At 47.4% G+C, this 20,558-nt stretch overlaps 1 protein-coding gene across 4 annotated transcripts in view; it reads right to left on the minus strand.

Annotated features, from left to right (window-relative positions):
- The window catches only part of dmxl2 (Dmx-like 2), a 30,944-nt gene extending 12,138 nt beyond the window's left edge, over window positions 1–18,806 (minus strand). For 2 of the 4 annotated variants that reach the window (XM_037454124.2, XM_037454097.2), the window contains exons 1-33: window positions 18,369–18,806; window positions 13,803–13,928; window positions 13,486–13,557; window positions 13,298–13,376; window positions 12,924–13,068; window positions 11,821–11,887; window positions 11,512–11,684; window positions 11,154–11,334; window positions 10,846–11,026; window positions 10,515–10,733; window positions 10,146–10,417; window positions 9,108–9,371; window positions 8,767–8,996; window positions 8,393–8,601; window positions 8,070–8,191; window positions 7,747–7,836; window positions 7,509–7,617; window positions 7,301–7,420; window positions 6,986–7,213; window positions 6,620–6,906; window positions 5,921–6,093; window positions 5,167–5,818; window positions 4,645–4,971; window positions 4,438–4,557; window positions 4,050–4,185; window positions 3,072–3,182; window positions 2,778–2,947; window positions 2,256–2,353; window positions 1,968–2,133; window positions 1,239–1,503; window positions 905–1,107; window positions 399–797; window positions 39–221 (exon numbers count right to left, since the gene is read on the minus strand). In XM_037454124.2, the coding sequence (XP_037310021.2) occupies window positions 39–221; window positions 399–797; window positions 905–1,107; window positions 1,239–1,503; window positions 1,968–2,133; window positions 2,256–2,353; window positions 2,778–2,947; window positions 3,072–3,182; window positions 4,050–4,185; window positions 4,438–4,557; window positions 4,645–4,971; window positions 5,167–5,818; window positions 5,921–6,093; window positions 6,620–6,906; window positions 6,986–7,213; window positions 7,301–7,420; window positions 7,509–7,617; window positions 7,747–7,836; window positions 8,070–8,191; window positions 8,393–8,601; window positions 8,767–8,996; window positions 9,108–9,371; window positions 10,146–10,417; window positions 10,515–10,733; window positions 10,846–11,026; window positions 11,154–11,334; window positions 11,512–11,684; window positions 11,821–11,887; window positions 12,924–13,068; window positions 13,298–13,376; window positions 13,486–13,557; window positions 13,803–13,928; window positions 18,369–18,455 (6,264 nt within the window). In that variant the 5' untranslated portion in view covers window positions 18,456–18,806. The remainder of the gene's footprint in view (window positions 1–38; window positions 222–398; window positions 798–904; window positions 1,108–1,238; window positions 1,504–1,967; window positions 2,134–2,255; window positions 2,354–2,777; window positions 2,948–3,071; window positions 3,183–4,049; window positions 4,186–4,437; window positions 4,558–4,644; window positions 4,972–5,166; window positions 5,819–5,920; window positions 6,094–6,619; window positions 6,907–6,985; window positions 7,214–7,300; window positions 7,421–7,508; window positions 7,618–7,746; window positions 7,837–8,069; window positions 8,192–8,392; window positions 8,602–8,766; window positions 8,997–9,107; window positions 9,372–10,145; window positions 10,418–10,514; window positions 10,734–10,845; window positions 11,027–11,153; window positions 11,335–11,511; window positions 11,685–11,820; window positions 11,888–12,923; window positions 13,069–13,297; window positions 13,377–13,485; window positions 13,558–13,802; window positions 13,929–18,368) is intronic. The other 2 variants (XM_037454106.2, XM_037454115.2) reach the window with 2 other exon arrangements.
- Window positions 18,807–20,558: the final 1,752 nt, after the last annotated feature.

Raw genomic sequence — 20,558 nt, forward strand, 5'->3', positions numbered from 1 at the left:
GGGCTGCGTGAACTACATCAAGTGTGATCAAAGTGTACCTTGTAGTTGCAGATGGTATGCATGGCAGCTATCTCCTTCTCCAGCCAACTGTAGAGCTGAAAGCGGAGCTTCCCTCCGTCCACCTCGAAGCCTGTGGCGAGCGTGCGCAGCTCGGTCATCAGGATCTTCAGACAGGCGCGGAACTTCAGCTGCTCCGCAATCACGTCCACCTCCGACTCACTCTGGAATATGAGAGAGTGAGTTATTGGAAAAGGGAGCAAACTTGTGCAGATGTGCTGACCTTATAGGGAGCATTCCTGTGAAACCCACCAGGGTTTTGGGGTTTGCCAAATTCACAATTCCAAGTCTGCCGTTCATACAGGCGTCAATGAATCCATTCTGGGATGTATTATTCGTACCTGTGACTCCTCTTTCTTTAGTTTGGAGCAGCCACTCTCTGAGCCTCCTTCCACTTTGGTCTCAGCCTCTGGTTTCTTCATGGTCAAACCATCCTCCTCCTCATCATCATCATCTTCATCTTCCTTGTCCTGGTCCCAGTCCAGCTTCAGCTCGTCCTCCTCCACCTTCACCAGAGGCTGGCTCCAGTCCAGCCCACCCACACTATCGTTTCCTCCCCACGCTTGCACGGGGGCTGCGGGGGCGCCCCATTCCACGCCTCCCAGGGTGCCATTTTCCAGGGGTTTGTGTGAGTTTCCGTTTCCTTTGGATGATGCTTTTCTGACAGGTAAGGAACTAGATTTCTTGGTAACTTTGGGGATCTTGGAGAGCACTTCCAGAGCCAGAACTGGGCAGCCCACCTACAGAACATTGAAACGCTTATTACAAAACGTGGCATATTGGACAAAGACGGGAAAAAAACACTTGATTATCACAACTGGAGCGGCCATGTCATCGATGAGCCCACCTTGAAGTGTGCATTGGCAGTGGTGAAGAACAGTTTGCGCTCGATGAGGTTGATCTCAACGGCGCTGTTCTTCTCGGCGGTGAAGCCCACAGCTGTCGCTGGGGCCTCTGGGTTTGCGAAGTGCCGGCGGATGATCAAAGGGTGTGTCCTCAGGTAGTTATAGAAACTAAACACCACGGGGTTGCAAGCCTTCACCGTCACATCTGACGCAGACGGATGATCAAGAAAAAAGAAAAAAAAAAGAGGAAGGGGGGGTGGGGGGGGAAAGCCTGTCAGTGTCGGTTTCAAGGGGGGGTCGTGCTGCATCATACTGACGTGTCTGCAGCCCACTTACCAGGGTTTTCATCACCCTCCTTGGGGATTCGTTCCAACAGTGTGTCCAGAGCTCGCGTGTAATCCTTCATGATCCAGTAGGCTATGCTGCGGAGGAACGGGTCCGGGTGCAGCCTGGAACAGTGGTAACCGCTCCCGTCCCTGTTACAGCCCAGGACCTTCTCGTGAAGGAGGCCCTGGCAGGTGGAGGAGTTCTCAAAGTCGGCCTCATACAGCCTTGCCACTATCATGGCCAACTGGAGGTCCTCCATCTTCTCCAACAAAACCTACACATGTGGAACAGCAGAGGAGAGGTTGGAGTTATTCAAAAGGGAAGTTTCACAAAATTTTGGAAAGCAAAAGCTGTAATTTGCTTTACAATCAACACATGGTGCAGATCAATAAAGCCCATGCTTCTATTCTCTCTTTTGGCTTATCTGCATATTTTGACTATGTGGTATGAAAACCCTGGCCAAGGAAAACCATGTAGCCTTTTTCATGCATCCTATCAGCGTGATTTAGACTTCTCTCTTGTGATTAAAAGGCTGCAGAATATACAATTCTCCAAACAACAGATATCTGCTATACTAGTGATGTATAGATTTGGCTCCTACCAACACAACTTCTAACTCTATATTATATTTCCATTAAACAAGGATGTGCCAAGTGTCCACTTGAGGGAAATGGAGTGGTGGAGCAGACTCAACAATAAAAAGAAGCTGTGTCTGTGTATCGTGTCTGTTGTTCTCACCTCAATGGCGTCTTTGAGTGATCCAGCCAGGAGGAAAAAGGCAGCTGACTGCTCAAAGCGCTGCTTCCCCAGCAGGGAGAAAGCATTCTTCAGAGCTGCCTTTCGCCAGCGGTCTTCGCTAAAGTTGTTCTTGAAGAACTGAGTCATCTTCTCATCATGCTGAGACCTGGGAGGATACAACCCACACAGCTCAGTACCCCCTAAAAGGTTTTGTCAGAAATGGCACTAAGAATTAAAACAAGTAACTCAATTTTGAGGGGGTTATGTGCACTGAAACAAATGTTCCACCTGAAGAGCCCCCACAGCACAGCTTTCTTCTTCATGGCCAGGTAGAAAAGCGCAGCATCTAAAGGGTCGTTGTGTTTCTGGAACGCAGCTTTACCTAACTGATTACATGCAAATGTCAGAGTTATTAAATCAATAATTCCCGTTGTTTACTTATTTGCTGGAGTATAGCTGTAGACTTTACAGTAGCTCAAGATGCTAATCGTTATCACTGTATACACACCATAGAAAATACAGTTCAGTTTGTTAGCAGAGGAAGATGAACTGTCACACTGTCTTGGAATGTTTCCATTAGGATAGGATTTATAAACTACAGAGGGTATAGAAATGAAAGGAAAACCTGAGCTGGATGATTTATAAACAAATAATAAAATGTCAACCAACATTTGCCCAATAGAGAACATTCTATAAGTGGTAAGCATTATAGTTGGCTATGATAGCCAATGGAGCCCATATTTTCCATTTCTAGTTAAGTGACATCTATTTCCTAATTTTAGAAAACGTCAATTCAGTGCGATTCAGTACCTTTTCCACCATTTTCCGCAGAGTGTTGATGTTACGAACCCACCAACCCACTCCGACGGCTTTGAGCTCAGACCACTGTAGGTCGCCTCTCTGCATGGCCGGGATCATGTTGAGCAGCTCCTCTTCGGCCTCAGAGTGGAAGGCCCATGCAAAGTGGCATGTTGATAGGCCTGCCACGGAAGGGGATAGAAATATGGGGGTCATTCCCAAGATCGAATGCACTCGAAATCAACACCTCATTACCTCACACAAAACAATGCTTTCTATGTGTTTCAACAGCAGCAGTGCAGTTACCCTGGTGGAGCAGCTGCATGCGGTAGAGGGGGGGCAGAGAGGTGAGCAGGCAGGTGTGAAGACGCATGGCCAACAGGTACCTCAGGCCGCACTCGTCGAGGGCCTCGCCACCTTTACACGCACAGCACAGGGGAGCCGTCGGCTTTGTCATTGTTATTGCACCGAGCGCTCCAATGGAAGCCACAGAACAAAGCCCTTTAAAACTCCAGTATCACTTGAGTTCCCTTGTCCCTGAACCTTCATACCCTCTGTGTGCTTACTTAGCCCTGGAACAACCTGCTGATGTCTTTCTCTCAAAAGACTAAATAAAAAAGGATGAAATATTGCTGCTGTGACTGTATACAAACAGTTATGAACAGTTAGGAACACCATAAGCACTGTTGTTTTTTGTTGAGGATTAAAGATTTGATGGCTGGAGATTAACTATATCATGAACACACAATCAAGAGAAATGATGCTTAGCGTTTATGTCTATAACCTTTAGCCAACATTTAGACAATCTCTTACCAAGGGTAACGGTTTATGGGCTGGTAGACATTGAGGTGGGGATGATTCTTAGACATGAAATAACTCCTAAATATAAGACCTGGGATTGCATCCAGTGACTCTCACATGGGCGGCAACACAAAAGTCAACACTCAGTCGAGAAATGATTCAAGAGGTCGATCTTTTCTAGGATCGCTGCATTTTGCTAGTTTAAAAGGCGTATAGAGACTGTGAATAGAAATGAGCAAAAGATCCTGTGGATGGTTAAACATCAGCGTCAGCTAAATAACATTTAATAAAACATATTTGAGTGGTGGGTTACACTAGGAAGACAGTATTTGTTGTGGTTTGACATAAAGCATTTTAATGTGGTTGTAAATACTGTTCAGGGAATACAGACACAGCAGTCCCCCATAAACGTTTACTCTATGTTATAAGATCTACCGTATTACTAATGTGATAGTAACCTATATGCACTAAATATGTGCTGACCTGTGCACTTCTGGTCAGTGGAGCTGGTGACCTCAGCACTGGTGGTTGCAACAGTATCGGCCAAGGCCACCAAGAACATCTGCTCTAGTCTGGTCAGTCCTGGGAGGCTTGAGTGCATGAGGTGACTGGATAAAACCTGCACACATAAGGAGGAGAAAAAAAGGTATTAAAGGATGTTGTACTTGTAAATGACAATGTCAGCCATTACTGTACATTGTGTAACAGACTTGCTTATTATAGGCATACTTGTTCTATTTCCTCACTTTTATTCTATTCTTTTTTAAGAATATGTAATTTGGGATCGTACCATAAATAGCCTTCATGAATAGCATTTAAAAAAATTGAATTCCCTTCTAAAAAAATTTTTTTTTTTAAAGAACGGCCATACCTGAGCATGCTCAGGCCCAAAGTAAGTCGGTCCATATTGAGAGAGGTTGATAACTCGAGACTTCTTCTCTGGTTTGTCGGTGGCAAAGGTCAGATAATCATCTGTAGTGACAGATTGGACCTGTAAACACAGGAGGAGAGGAGCCAAAAGTATTAGTGGACGAGACACCTCGAACAAAAAAAATGAAGTCCTCTTCACTCTTTGTACCTGGAAGAGGTCGGAATACTGGTCCTCTGCAGACTTCTGGGATCCATCACTATCCACCTTAGCTCCCTTAGCGCCCTCTTCCGCTCCCTTGTACGAGGTGTCGAGGTCAGCCAACATGAGGGAATAGAGGGGCAGCGGAGGGATGGAGTTGATCTCCGTGTAGTCCCTCCCCCCGTCGCGCCCGGCCACAATGGTGTCCTTGGCTGTGCTGCCGGTCACGCTGATAGTACGGGACAGATGTCTCCGAGCTCCGCCCTCACCTGCCTCCACATCTCTAACCACAGCGACCTCCCCGGCAATGCACTTCACCAGGTGAGCAAGTATGGCCTGATGGACAGAAGAGCAGTGGCTTACAAACCCCATACAATAACAAGTGTCGGATGTGCCAGATCACCACATATCCCTGTTCACCTAGAGCAAGCAGTGTCTTTTGGCATCCATTTTTCTGGTTGGTTTAATCCAAATAGGTTTGGGCCTCACTGTAATTTAGTCCAAAAGAGACGTTGGTGGTTGGAAACTCACCTTGGCACGGCGAACCTTGCCCAGGTCCATGAGTTCCAGCAGCTGAGTGGGATGGTACTGGGGTAGAGTCGGAGACAGGGAGTGAGCCGCTTCAAACAGTCCCCCCTCCTGAAGTCCCGCCGGGGCACGAAGGGCCTCGTCCACTGCGACGCCTCCTTCAAACACACTCTTGGACCTGGCTCTGCCTTCAAAAGCCGAGGAGGAACCTGCGCTTTGACCCCCGGCAATGTCTGCGGTCGACAGGTTGCCCTCCTCTCCCTCCCCGGGCTTCTTGTCCTGATGCCACTGGGCATACACGTGCATTTCACAGTCCATGCCCACCACCAGGATGCCATCCCTCACCCAGGACAGGGAGACCGGCAGAGACGGGGTGCCGTCCACAGAGGACAGGACGTCCACGGCCCGCAGCAGGATCCAGCGCGATCGGATGCCCTGTTTAATGCTGCCCCCTAGGGGAAGGGTGATGACCGCCACGCCGTCCTTGCTGCTTATCGGCTCGTTGATCACGCCGGAGATGCGGCCGTACATGAGAATGTTGGACCCCACTCCCACGGTGAGGATGTGGGAGCCGTCCTCCTTTGACAGCCAGTCCAAGTGAACGTAGTGCTTAATGTTGGGGGAGCTGTGGTCTCTGCTCATGTACAGGTCCGACCTGGCATGGAGAGAGGGATTAACTTATGAGACGAAACAGTACTCGCGAACCTCAAGTGGCCGACAAGAATATGATAGACGCGCTAGCAGTGGCCCTCCTGACCTGCTGTACACAAAGAGGTTGGAGTCCACGCTGACTCTGGGATCCAGGGTCGACGAGGGTCTGGTGAAGTCGTCCAGGTGGAGAGTTTGCTCTAAAACCCACTCCGAGCCGCCGGTCGATTCACACTCATAGATGGACACGTGCATGGAGAAGTCCTCTCCAGAACCCTGCAGCTGAGGACAAGAAAACCATCTGAATTCTTAGAACATGAAGACCCTGTGGACACCGTGGTCCACACCAACTGGTCAACCAGGCGTTCTGTAAATACAATACAGGAAAAAACGATTGATAAATATACTTCAACGGTGACCAAACAGACCTCGATCGGGTATCACATCCTGAAGTTCATTGAAAACAAAAGGTCCCGTAACCCGGACTGCTGCCCATAAACCTCAACTCAGTTTCAATCCAGCTCCACATAGTTCAAATAGAGAGCAGCGAGAGGATATGGAATTATATCCTCAGATAGCCGAGTGTCATCACCTCACTTCGCTTACTATTCTCAATTCTACATAAATACATATTCACATGCAAAGAAATACGAAAGTGTTATCTCTTTTTAGTGGATCCAGGCTATATTGCTCTGCCGCATTTACATTTTTATTGCAACACTAACCCAATATGATTGTGACGGTTAAATTGAATAGGCTTTTGGAGCAATTCCCCGAAAACAAAGCAAAATCAAGTTGAATATCCTACCTGCCCTTGGCGAGGCTTTTTAAAGGCAATGGCGAGCCTGCCGATGTAGGAGCAGGACACCGCTACGGGCCGCCCGGACACACACACGGCGCTGTTGTTGTCCTCCTCCTCGTTCATCAGGGCCCAGGGCTCCCAGCGGTAGCAGCGGTTGTCCCGGTCATCCTCGCTACACCCGTCGTCGCCCTCCACGGCGCAGCGCCAGAACCGCACTCGAGAGTCCGAGCAGGTGGTGACAATCAGGTACGGAGCCAGGCACACGGGGTAGATAGAAGAGGAGCTCAGATGACCTGGTGGAACAGAGAGAGTGTCAAGCGTGTGGTTGTGGACTTTCAACAACAACAACATGGCGTGAGTCATGTGTCGTACCTGCAGAGGGGGTGGCCCTGGTGACCTCCACCCCGTGGGGCAGGTCCAGCCGCTTGCTGTACACCAGCTTGGAGCTGAGGATGAGTTTGCTGGCTGATTGCAAATTGGCCGTCGAGGCCGACCGAGGCAGAGGCCTGATGGGCGAGGTCTCTGGAGATGAGTCAGCGTTCACAGCTTGATTGGGAACCATCAGCTCGCTTTGGAAGCTGCTGTCCGGGCTCCCCTCGTCTGCCGGCAGACACGTGGGAACTTTAAAGCTGGCCATGCGCCTCAAGCAGAGGAGGTTTAATGAATCCGACGGTACCCTACACTTACCAACACAGGCCTGCACAGACTTCAGGTGCAGGTGCCACATCTGCAGGACAGAGTTCCTGTTGAGATCCTTTTCGATGACCACCAGGAAGAACTTCTCAGAGAACGGGGCCGGTTGGTAATCTGGATATAGTACATTTACATTACATTGTTTCCCAATGACAAAGCATCAAGAAGCAGATTTACACTAAATGGAAACAGCGCGCCGCACCTTCGCCACATGGAAAGGCCGGTGGGAATGCTTCTGGTTCCGTCTGAGGCTTATAACCTAGAATGAAGTCCTCTTGGAAGACGTGCAGCAGCTGGGTGTTGGCGCCACACTGGATGCACATTGAACAAGCAACAGGTCAGTTTGTCTACTGTTTGGATGGGTTTCAGGATTCCCAACGCTGAATTTCTGCAAACCGCTGATCCGTAGTGGGTGTGAAAAACACAGAGCAGCTACTAACCTGATTTGTAATGACGTCCAACTCTATGATACAACCGGGTCTGGCAGTGGACTGCTGGCTGACAATGTTGAACACTTCGCCCACCAGTTTCTAAACAGAGACACACACACACACACATGGAAATTGGCATTACCCGTTAAGCTCCCTGCATTTGAATCCATTAATGTGAGAAAAATATTGAACATTAGGATTTGAAGTACAGGCCTCACTTTTCAAAACCTCACCGGTTTTGAAAAGCTGTCCTAAAAGAATGTAGTGTCTGAGAATGATGAGGTTGTATCACATATGCAATGTGTCACGGTTCAATGAGGATGTCCACTCACAGACGTTTCAGGGTCTGACAGCTCATCCAGTAGTTTTCTGGCATCCACCACAGCTTGATAGAGACGGAGGTTTTTCCCATCTGATGCCACGAAGCAGGCACTGGCGCTGTTACAGTAAGTTCCTAAAGGGACCCAACATAAAAGTCAGGTGCAAAGTCCTGTGGTGAGACTGGAAAATGTATATTTATGCTTTTAAGGCATTTAGCTTAGCATTGGAGTACTTAAATACCTGAATGGCATTACATACTGTGCATATGTTCAGTGCAATTTTACGTTAAAATTTACATAAATATAAAACATTAAAAAATGCATGGTGTGTTTACCAAGTACAGAGCTGGGTACTAGTGTAGGGAGCCAAGCAACATTGCTGAAGGCTGAGGTGTGCAGAGAGTTAATGCGGGCCAGCTCGGAGACCCCTCCAGTGCAGGAAAGGGGTCCAATGTGGTCCACCCTCCAGAGGATAAGTTCACTGTAGATGGCGTTGGGGTCATGGAAAGTCCTCGTCGCTGCATTACGAAGCTGCTTCCTGCTACTGATAAAGAAACACATTGATAGAAGCATTCATGAGGAGGAACATGACTGCCGTGCTGCCGTGAGCAGCATCTCGGGCATTTCAACCACTGGCTCTTCTCATTGGTCTTCCTTCTCCTCGCCTGCTTATGTACTTTTCCTCTACCTTCCCCATGTTGTACTGTACCTGAAAGGTCCCTTTGCTAGTGAAAAGGTAGGAGGCTGCTCTCCTTCCAGGCTGCTGGGGGCCGATGGAGGGGTGAGTAGAGCGTTGTGGTGAGAGGAGGTGAGCAGCAGCGGCAGCACTGTGTGGCAGGCTTGGTCGTTCAGATGGAAGCGGTGGCCGCAGTACCGGAACTTGTGTGACACGTTCATTACGTTGGAGAAGGCAGAGCGCTCTGCAAATGTCACTGCCCACTGAAAAACCCCAAGAATTATGTGACAGGTGTCGATGGGACAGTTTTCAAGGGTGGAAAAAAAAGGCGCATCTTTAGCTCAATTTTTTTTTCCCGTAGCACAATCTTTTACCTGGTTGAGAGATCCATCCACGTGTTTGGAGACCATCATGACAGCAGGACTGATGCCGGGCCGAGGGTTCAGCGAGGCGGCCAGTGCAGTTGAACCAAGGCTGGCCGAGGCTGAAGCGGAGTGGGAGACGCGTTGGACCATCCTCCGCTGCTCCTCGGCGCTGGCACCCTCAGTCAAAGTGCAGGCGTACATCAGGATGTTTTTACTCAGGGAGTTGGCATCACCTGTGGGAAATGCCACTGGAATACGGGAGGAGAAGGACACCTAAACGGGAGAGAGGGAAGGGAGCGAGGAAGCTTCAGGACGACGGGCACATATTCCTTACAGTCCTTCAGCCAAATAGAGACCAAATTATTACTTTAAACCAACATGGCGTCAGTTCTCTAATAAGAGAACCCTTGTTCTTGTCTTATGAACATGTATACAAGAAGCCATGTGTCCACATACTGTATCAACGCAGCCCATGCAAAGCATTCAGAACAAGTAAGTCGAGTGCCATGCCAACTTATTTTTAGCAGCTGAGATAAGTCTGAGCAGCATCTAATCCTTTCTCCACTGTCTTCTACTGTGTTTTGACCTCCCTGGCCTGCTTTTGCTGCAGCGCCACTCTCCTTCGGGACGGCGATGCTCTCCCCGGTGCGATCACCTCGCTGCAAGAGTTCACTAAACCCCATCCCTGATGGATCTATTATCTCTCCTTCGGTCCCTTCAGCAATGAGCAAAAAAGAACATTCACATCGTAGCTTCTAATTTGGTGATTATTGTTGATTCATTAAGCGTATTGTTAGTTATACACATTAAACTTCCAAACATAAAATCAATCGGAATCAAGAAAGATTTTGAGGAAGTTTTAGGAATCATGACAAAGGCCACATGCAGTGGAAAAAGGGAATATTTAGCAGTCTTACATAAGGATGGAGGAGTGCTGAGTCACCTTACATTTGAGACAAAGTTTAAGTACAGCTTCACTCAAGTGTTCACGAGTGAATGAATGAGCAAGCTATTCACTATTCAATTCAAAGCCAAAAAGGTGCTCACCTGAACCTGTCTGAAGATTCCCTGGTTGAATTCGTCCAGATACTTGACATGCCAGACCAGGAAGGAGCCATCGTTAGGATGAATGGTGAACAACATGTCTGGGCTTTTGTTCCACTCTGTGATAAGAGTCTCCATCTTCCTCTCCAGCAGCATGGAAGGCAAAGGCATGCTGGAGTTGGATCCCGGGGAGGACGCCTTAGTGCTCCCCTGCTCCCCCGGCTCCCCCTCCTCCCCTTGCTCAGAGGACGCTTTGTCGGACATCTCGTCCAGGTCTGGAACCCAGGACACATTACTCTTTTACAAAATGACGTGGCTTTTAAGCTGTGGAGTTTGAGTGAACGCGTAAAAAGACCTGCATGTGAGTCATACCAAAGTCAAACTTGATGGTGGATCCCTCGGGGTCCAGGGGGTCCTCGGTCGTCTGGTCCACGTGCTGTTCAGAGAATTTACGGAGCTGCAGCATAAAGAGGTCCATGGAGGTTGTGAAGCTGAGGTCCTTATTGTTGAGCCAGTGAACAACGAAGCCTCCGCCGCCGGTGCCATCGTCTGGGTTGAAAACTGCAGAGTCAGCCAGCGCTGATGGGATGTCTGACCGAGTAAGAGGGTGGGTAGAGTTATATGGATGAATGTAGTCCTCAAGGTACGGTAAGATTGTGTTGAATTTCTTTTAAATCGCAGAGATCATTTTTGCATTTCTTACCTGTGTTGGGGTTAATACTCGCTGAGATATGGAAGTGACACAGGGCATTGGCGTGATGGGCGATGTGGCGGTGAGTGTGTGCGTCCTGCGTGCCGAGCTGTGAGGGCAGCAGCTCACTGTGAGCCACCAAAGCAGAGGATCGCCGCCGGCCTCGCCGCAGATGCTTCAGGTGATGGATCGACTGATCGAGCAAAGCACAGGGTTAAGACACAGACCGACGGGTGTGTATGCTAACCACCCATACGCATTCAACATTTGATTTTAGCAATTCATTGCAATCTGAGCTGACCGACTGAGGGGGGCGTTACCTCCAAAGCATGCTGGATCTTGTCCTTATTTACGGCCAGTCCTGGCAGGCTGGAGCTGGTGGAGTGTATGTTCTCGGAGATCTGTCCACCCAGCAGGCTGTCTTCCGGGAGCAGGGTCTCTGACCACATCCTACATACACCATCCTCGCAGGAAGTCAGCATCACATTGCACACCGAACCCCTGGAAAAACAATGAGATAACGCAACTCTTACACAATCAGTAACAAAGAATGAATGAATTGAAAGGCTCAATTATTATTATTAGCATTGTACACGGTATAGAATTTATTAAAACATAAACATGTCAGTGGCCACCGTGACCATGTGATGGTGCGTGTGTGTGTGTGTGCTTTCTCACTTGGGCATGTACTTGCTGGTCCTCCTCCAGGACATACCCGTAACAGAGCGAGGATGAGCCAGGTAAACAAAGGAGAAGTGAACAGGAGGAGGCCTTTTGTCGGACGGGTCGTGGACCACCACTGCAGAACGCCAGCCCGTGGTGGGATACCACACCTTAAGCAAACAGTCATCCTGCGTATGCAAGCATACACACACGTGCGGATGAATAGAAGAAAACACATCAGCTCGGACAATAGGTTCAGAAAAAAAAAAGAAAAAACAGTTTTACAATCTCATGTTTTGCAGCAGGTTGACGTGAATCATATACCTTTCCAACGGTTGCAAAATACTCGCCATCAGGAGACCACTTGGCGATGTGAACAGATGCTGCAGTCCTAGACAGAAACACAAGCATAAACAATGAGATCAGCTATAATCACTTCTCCAATGAGTATGTGTGGTTACTTTGGGCATGAGCTCTGTTTCTGGATGATTCAGAGCTTGCACTTCCCTGTTTTAGTGGTTTTCCTGGACATGTACATGTGTCATCAGATAACAACTACTTGCATGGCGTTGTGTTTCTTTCGTACTCAGCAAAAAACACAGGCCACAGACTCAAAAGAGCGAGGGTGGGGGAAACGGACTCACATTGTCATTTGAGTCTATACAGCAGTAGAAGGAAGCAACCAGGTTTTTTGTTTGCAATGAGAGTCATTCCATTGTAATCTATTTTATATTGCCATAAAAAACAAATGTATTATTTAGAAAAGAAGAAAAAGAAAAGAAAAACTGAGAGGATTAAAAAATGCAAGTATGGTAAACGCTACATTTAAAATGTAAAAAGAACCCTTTGGGTTCTACACACTGACAGGAAAAGCAAAGTTAGATATTAATGCAGCAAATAAAAAGAGGGTTTGCACAGTTTCAACGGATTATGTAATTTCACAACCCTCTAGAGTAAAAAGCTTTTAGTTCACGTTATGTCTGCACAGGGAAACAATGAACTATTTCCTGTATGTCTGAATACAAACTACAAACAGACAGAAAAAAGCAGAAGTAGTAATAATCGATTGTTCTATCAATGCGCTAAATAAAAAACATTTCTGCTACACTACTCAATCACAAAACGGACAGGAGAAGTATGTATTTATTTTAACCTAAAATGGCTTGAGAGAACTTGGCTTAAGAAAGCTTTCACTGACTTCATATAAGCAAACATGGAGTTGAGAGAGGAGAAAAGGAATGAAGACAAACCAGTCACATTAACAGCTGGTTTCCTGACAGGCTGCCTGCTTCATCAAAGCGGTACCACATCGCCATTCACTTATACAGCGACTCTACCCAATTGTTTTTGGAGTACGACTATGCTCTTGACGTGATTCACCCAACCTGAAAGCAGAATTCTGCGGGCAAAAAAAAAATAAACCCTACTTGCACTGCCAGACACAGTTCCAGTCGTTGAGGACAGGGTAGGGCTTGTCCTCGTTCAACTGTGCGTCCTCCTCCTCTATCAGGGCGTACGCCAGCGGAGGAGCCCACAGCTGGAGCCGCTCAGTCGCCGCGAGGATGCGGTTCCCTGTGGACACAGAAGCAGCGTGTCACACACCTCATCCCACACCTCGCCGACTGCTACAGCGCACGTGGCCACACACACACACACACACACACACACACACACACACCATCACTCTTATGCAACAGGAATAGGAATAGGAGCGCTGCGTAGTGTGGATTGATTTAGTGAAGTCACGTCTGTGAATGAGTCAAACAGAGAAAGCCTTTTTTTTTTCTTTTTTTCGGCGTACCTTGTGGGTCCCAGGCCAGGTTGTAGGTGATGGCTTCCAGGAAGAACTGTCCTGTCTTTTGCCACTGATAGTTAAGCTGCTGTTAGTGACAGGAGAGCGACACACAGCATGCAATATTATTGGGACACGCGAGTGTGATTAAGGCCACTCGATATGGATTGGCGGCCCGGTGCGTGTCCGATGCTCACCTTGTGGCGTTTGTTCGGGTTGGTGGAAAGCGGCTCAAAGATGCAGACTGTGTTTCCGTAAGATGCAGCAATCTAAAAATAAAGACCAGCGTTCATCATCGCATCATTACTCACCCCATCAGTGCTTCTGCACAGCCATTCCCACAGGACAGGGGTAGGGGGAAGAGGGGGGGGGGGGCATGTGCAGAAGGACACAGGAGCAAAAAGCAAGGCTAAATGCCCTTTTAGCTCTGCATAATTGATAAATGGGAGGAGGGAGGTGAAAAACTGCGTGTGGGTTTTGTGTCTGAGCGTTCAGTCGCTCAGTCAACACTTACCCTGCCAAGCTGGTGGGAGCACTCCACACAGCCCACCTGTATGTTTCCATTCTGAGCTCCGGGGATGATCTGCACACAGTCGAAGTCAGTGGCCAGGATCACGACATCACAACCCGAGCCATAGGCCTGATGAAAGGATGAATAAAGGATGTGCACAGAAAGAGGAGACCAATCAGCAAAGCAAAATGCATTAATGTTATGGATAATACGTCTGGAATGTCTTATCTATAAATACCACGGTCTCACGGGAGGGAAGTGACAGTTAGTCGCGCCTCACAAATAGACAAACGCACACAATAGCTCGCGCCAAACGGGCCGAAACCATTGCTAAGATTTGAATTGTGCAAACTGATACAATGGTGTCCGCTGGCCTTTTGGCAACAGAGTGCGGAGCGGCGGCGGCACCTGGGAGACGGGCGAGCGGCCCTCCTCCAGCAGCACGGCCGCGATGACGGCTCGCGTCGTCCATTATTCAGGAGAACAGGAGGAGAGGCCGCAAAACCACAGGGTCACACGGCGGGACGGCATTACTGACGGTTGTATAATGTAAAAGGGGGACGGAGTTACAGTGGCCGCTGGAAGGTGTGATCACACTTTGCATAGTTTAATGGAAGAAAGAGAGAGAGAGAGAGATGGAGAGAGAAAGAGAGAGAGAGAAGCGGTGCACATTAACCGACGGTCATCGTCACGGACTGTCTAGGACCACTTTGTCTTATCTTTATCACACACACACACACACACACGTAAGGTGATATGCGAGTCCTTCTACGCTGTCTGTCAGCGAGGTCATTTGGGCCTTGTGGGTAGAACCATGTGAGCGTGTCTAGCTTAAACAGGATGACCCATCAACACCGCTTTGTTCCTTTGGTTTTGGGCTTTTGTGTGTCCTGTGTTTCATTCAACATCCACAAATCCATATGCGCGCACACACACACACACACACACACACACAATGAACAACAAGACCTGGGGGACAGCATTACAAGGTTATAGAAGATTCATCAACAGTAGCGGAAAAATACATCAGGAAATTGTGGTAAACACTGACGCAACATATTGAAGCTGGATGTTTAAAAAGCAGAAGCATCTTAGATGCCATTTGAATGATGGCAACCATTGTGAGGCTGGAATGTAGATGCTTTTTGGGCTGAACTTTAGGGGAAAGGAGCAAACGCTGTCATGTGCTGCGATAATGAAAGTAGATAAGAGGAAGAGTGAACTTTCCCTCTAATTCCACTCATTCCCTTTTTCTTACGCAATCATGTGAGCATGTTGTGTGCAGCTGCGGCCATGTGTACCATTTTCATGTTTAACTGGCCCGAGCTGCAATTATTTAAAAACATGAATTGATCCCTCCTGGCCTCGTGTAACCAGGTCCCTCTGTAAGCCTTTAGTAATGCGAAGCCAATAGCTCGGACCTGTACTTTGACCCCACAGTCTGCAGTCATATCATATAGTATGCACTAACGAAGAGGGCATTAATAGGGTTATTATTTATTGACCGGTATATAATATGGCATTAGTAAGCCAAACAACACTAAGTCCTTAGATCCATCTCCATTATATATAGTATATACCTCATAACATACCCAGCTTAATCATATATATATGAACAAAAAAACAAAAAAATAAATTAAAATGCATACAAAACTGATTTCTAGGCAATCTTCCAAACAATTGCACTAGAGCTGAGGATGGGATTAAAGAAACAGCTCTATCCTGTCATCATCTCGAGATTCTTCAATTGTAAGATACGGACGCATTTGCTTTGGTAGCCGCTTCCATTTCTGCCAGATGTTTTGTTGTTCACGGTCACTCGTGTTCGGATAGAAGACACACGCAATGTCTCTGTGTGGCAAAAATTCTTGCTCAAGTCACAGAAACCAGAAAACGCCCATACTGGGAATAACACAATAACATGACGACGTCTGTATTCTGATGGAGAACATCTCCGTGCAGATCACAAATGTTCTAATTCTCTTTTTTTCTCTGCTTCAAGTGTGGCGTTCTATTTTTAGAGGATAGCACATCTGCAGCTCTGCACATCAAACCCACTGGGCTTTCTGAACATTTAGAACATCAACTGCAGGTCAAAAAGCAAATAGTCAGTCATCAAAGAACACAAATTGTACCAAATACACAATATGATTTATTTACAGGTACCAGAAATGACAGTTTTGTCATACGTGTCACTCAACAGAACAACCATACCCATACCAATGTTTCATTGTGAAATAAAAGACTTATTTTCCTTAAATAATGAATAGATCTCTTCATATTTCTGGCCATATTGTTCTTTCATACTCTTACTATTGTAACCGTGGGTTTTCAACCCCCACTTGTGTTTTACCGTCATTCAAACTCTGTTATGCCTCGCCATTTTCCACTTCATGCAACTAAGTTAGGCCAGCAACGCTCTCAAGACCATCAGGGAGGACAGAAACAAACAGTGAGTAGATGGAGTGAAGCTCCAGCTTCACGCTTGCTCATTCGAACTGGTGCATGAATGGCTGCAGCAGTTTAGGTGTCGTGGTGTGTGTGTGTGTGTGTGAGAATATATGTCAGTCAGAGGCTAGCCTATGAGCCCTCGGGGTCAATGTGAGTGTAACCGCATTGGACATGATGTGTAGTGCTCTTCAAATACCCTCTCAGACACAGATAGAAAACACCAGGCACAGAGAACGCCGTCCCGTCCCCCCCCCGTGGCAACCTGCCGGGGCTGCAGCTTCACAACAAATTGCGTCTTGCGTTGATGAGCAAATACAGTATGACCCTCGGTACGAAGCTGCTCGTTTACATCCATACAGTCTTGATCTGGGGTCGGGGTCGGCGAAGATAGGAACAACTTCTCTCTTCAACAGAACAGAAGGAACAGCTGCACTGTACTGTGTGGAGCTTCAGGGATTTGGAGCAGCGTGGGGAGGGGGTGTTTGTATTTGAGAAAAAAAACTGTAGTAATCAATAGAGGATTTAGCCATTTCATTCACATTACCGTTGATATGAACTTGGATTATAAGGACTGAATGAATCTTGAGCCTTGTGAATAACACGATGATTGACAGCTACAACCTATTGGAATCATCAACAAGGCAGACAACCTGGCATACCAGCCCTAAACTTAAAACAACAAATCCTTGCTTCTGATACGTAATATTTTAGTGAACCGGTTTCTGTATTCATGGATTTTGAGGGGCTTGCTTTTGTGGATTTTATGAACAATCATCCAGCTGTCCATATGCTCATCATCATTCATCTTCTACTCTCACAACAAGAGTTGACAAAGGATGCTACAGTTTTGGGTTCCATTAGATCCTACTCTGGTATTTCAAATTCACTGCGCTATAAGAAAAAAAAGGATGGGTTGTGGAAAAACTGTTCTTTTTTAAATTTGCCATCGCAAAAGAGGATTTCATCTTTTATAGGTTTCTTTCCCGTTGACTCACTGAGATTGCCAGAAACTAGACACACTAAGAAGGGGTCTTCTCCAAAAGAGGTCAATAAAGCCCAGTCACAGGATTTGGTTCAAAGGTAGAAGGTGTCCGATCAGCATACAAATGACCTATGATGTAAGCTGCCGAAGGTCGAACAAACAGCGGTGATAAAAAAAAAAAATGCCTTTGTACCCCAAGACACCCAAGTCAAAAAGATGACAGATGGCACCGCGTTTTTAGATTACGTTACTTTCGACACCAAAACACCCTGAGCCATTCGTACCTCCGGCTCATGTGTCCATATATGGCCGTCTACGTCACGGCTGGCGCAGCTGATGCCCGGCTGACAGCCAGCTAATGATCCGCGAGGAGGATTTAACGTCAAACGGTAGCGAGCTGTAAGCTAGTCGTGACAACCGGAACAAAACGCAGCTTTTTTAAAAATCCATTTTGTTCATACTGAAGCTGTGCGCAAATGTTGTCAAACCACCAGTCACCCCCCCCCTCCAGCCCCCCACACCCCCACCCGAAATGTGGACCGCGAAATTTCCTCGCACACGCGTCCCATTGCGTGTGTTTGCCGATAGCGTCGTGGCCGCGCAGAGGGATTCCCTCGCAGTAATTCTAATAATGTTACGAGTCACAGCTAAAGGTCATTTGAGCGGCTTCCGGTAACTAAACTGTCCGCGAGCGATAAAGAACACAACGTCACCCCCCCAAACGAATGCACCTAACGTTAGGTATCACAGAGGACGTTATAAGCTCGTCGACGTCTGACTGACTTGTCAACATAAATGAGAGGCGGTAGTTTGGAGGAGATTGGGGTGTGTGTGTGTGGGGGGGGGGGGGGGTGTGGTTGTGACGAAGATTAGCCGGGTAGCCTCCACTCACTGTTTGTGAATTGGTCGGTGCGGCACCTCGGCTAGCACACCTCCCGGCTAACCAGTGCTTTCGCTCGCGAGGCAGCCAGCCCCCCCCCCCCCCCCCCCCCCGTGTCAAAGCCGATGTGACGCTAGCTAGCTTTGCTAAGCATCCAGCTAGCTAACGTTAACTGTCAGCCGTTAGCTTCGTTGGGAAGGAGGGGGGGGGGGAGGCGGTGTCATCCTGAGCGAATAATATCAAAATAAAACCTCACCGTGAAAGGAATGTCATTTACGCTCCCCACGGAATAGCAGCAATCTCCAGGGTTTACAGCTCCCGTCAGCACCTGATGCAGATGCATCTTCCTTTTTTCTTCTTCTAAATTATAGCAGCAGATGTTATCTTTTTTTAATAATTAATAACCAGTCCACCCTTTCGGTTTCTCCATCTAGCAACGACCGGGAGTTCCATCAGTATGGCTCGCGTTGTCCTCGTCCCCGGCGGCGACGTCTTCCTCCGCCAACGTTCGCGTTGCGGTGAATTTTGTGCGCGATGCGTGTACATGTAATATCTCCGGGTCCCGTCATGTATCCGAACGCATTAAAACTGGCCGCCCGTCGCCTCTCGCTGTCTACACCAGTCCTCCGATTAATCGTGAGAGCCGAGGCGGCGGGATCTCCGCAGCGAACCTGACATGCGCGTTCCCGACGATGTCCAGGCACGACTGAGCGGTCATAGAAATGCTCCGCATAGAACCTCAGTGTCGGCTCCCGCTTCTTACTCAGTGCTCCGGTAGGGCTAATTTTTTTTAAAGTACAAAAAACGCCTGGTAATTACGTTCGCCTGTATATTCCCTTAAAATGACTTCAAAACCTACCGTATTGCTTCACCGTGATTCTCTCTTTTTCGCTGTACCGCTGCTCTAGCACCGATTTTCTATATTCACGGCGCACCAGTTTCGTGGAGCACCCCTCTGACGGCAATTTGAGTTCATTGATCATAAATGTAGGATGCGGGGTAAATACATTTCTCTCAGTGAAAGTAAGTTACTGAATAAGAAAAAACAACAACCTGTGGACAGAATAGTGTTACAATGAAGCAGAGAGCAGCCATGCTCTTAACAGTAACAACACATGTATGGAGCGTTTTCTTTTGTGGGATAGTGGCACTCTTCCCTTTCAAGTCTAATAAAATAAAATTTATATTTTCATGATGCCTAACAGGGCATGTGCCAAATGATGTCTGCTTACCATCCTGAACCTGAACATAGTTAAAATGGTTTAATTTTGACTTACTACATTGTGTATTTGCCTCATGCCACGATTCAGCTTCTCTGATGCGATGCTTTGCTGCTTTACACTGTCTTACATCACACCATATGAAAGACCTTTGGAGAGATGAACTGTTTGTCAAACAAAACCAACAATTTGAGGTCACCGTGGGTTTTTTAATGCCGAAGCAGCGGCCCGTCACAACCAGGACTTGCAATGTGAAATACCGTGGCAATGGAGGTCAGATCCCTTGACTCGTTATCAACCCTCATTCGTTCATCTCGTTGAACGAGATTTAATGGCGCATATTACCATTTCTATATTACCCCCTTCTTTGCACCTCTTTGGCATATTTATCGTTACTCTCTCTTTTATGTCTCTGTACTTATGAAGGGAGGACTGACAGGGATCCATGGTGGTGATACACAACCAACCATCATGGCCTTGTCCAAGTTATTTAAGCCTCGCTGACATCATGCATCATGCGAGGCCTGCCTGGCAGCCACCATGACACACACGGGACAACAGAACAGAAATGCCGTAGCCTAACGAGGATGTGACAAAGAATGATGGGGCACACTCATCCTGTAGCATTTGTATTGCTGTGGCCGTCCGTTTAGCATTTGGTGACATTTTTGATCTTCGAGTGTCAGACTTTACAGCTGTTCTCGGGCCTCATGACTGATGCTCAGTAATGGGTCTCGCAAAGTAATAGCTGCGCTGTTTTTGAAATGAAATGAAAGAGAGATAGCTCGAGATGTGAATCAATCAATCAATCAATCGATCAAACTTTTTACTTCAGACTCAGGTTGCAGATGCTGTTCCAATGTGCGTGTAGTAAGCCTTATGTCTGTTAAAACCAACATCATTTCATTGTTAGACTCATTAAGCCGGTCGAATACATTTATTCATACCGTTTGGAAAGTGTGGACTCCTGCAGTCACAAACATTTCACAGGCTCTACTCCCCCTGGCTCCCTTTAATAATATTCCCATGGCATCATTGTGAGCTACTTTAAGCCTCTGCAAGTGAGCAGCATAGAGTGGTGCACAATATGCTCCACTCCCTCTGGACACCTTCTGAACTTGAGACAGCGTTAGCTCGTGCATACATCCGACGACGTTGCAGATACGTCAGTGTCACCTGTCGTCGGTTCTGTTAAGAAACAGACGAGATATTTTACTGCAGACACC

Source organism: Pungitius pungitius, chromosome 4 (assembly GCF_949316345.1).
Source record: "Pungitius pungitius chromosome 4, fPunPun2.1, whole genome shotgun sequence".
NCBI classification, from domain to species: Eukaryota; Metazoa; Chordata; class Actinopteri; order Perciformes; family Gasterosteidae; genus Pungitius; species Pungitius pungitius.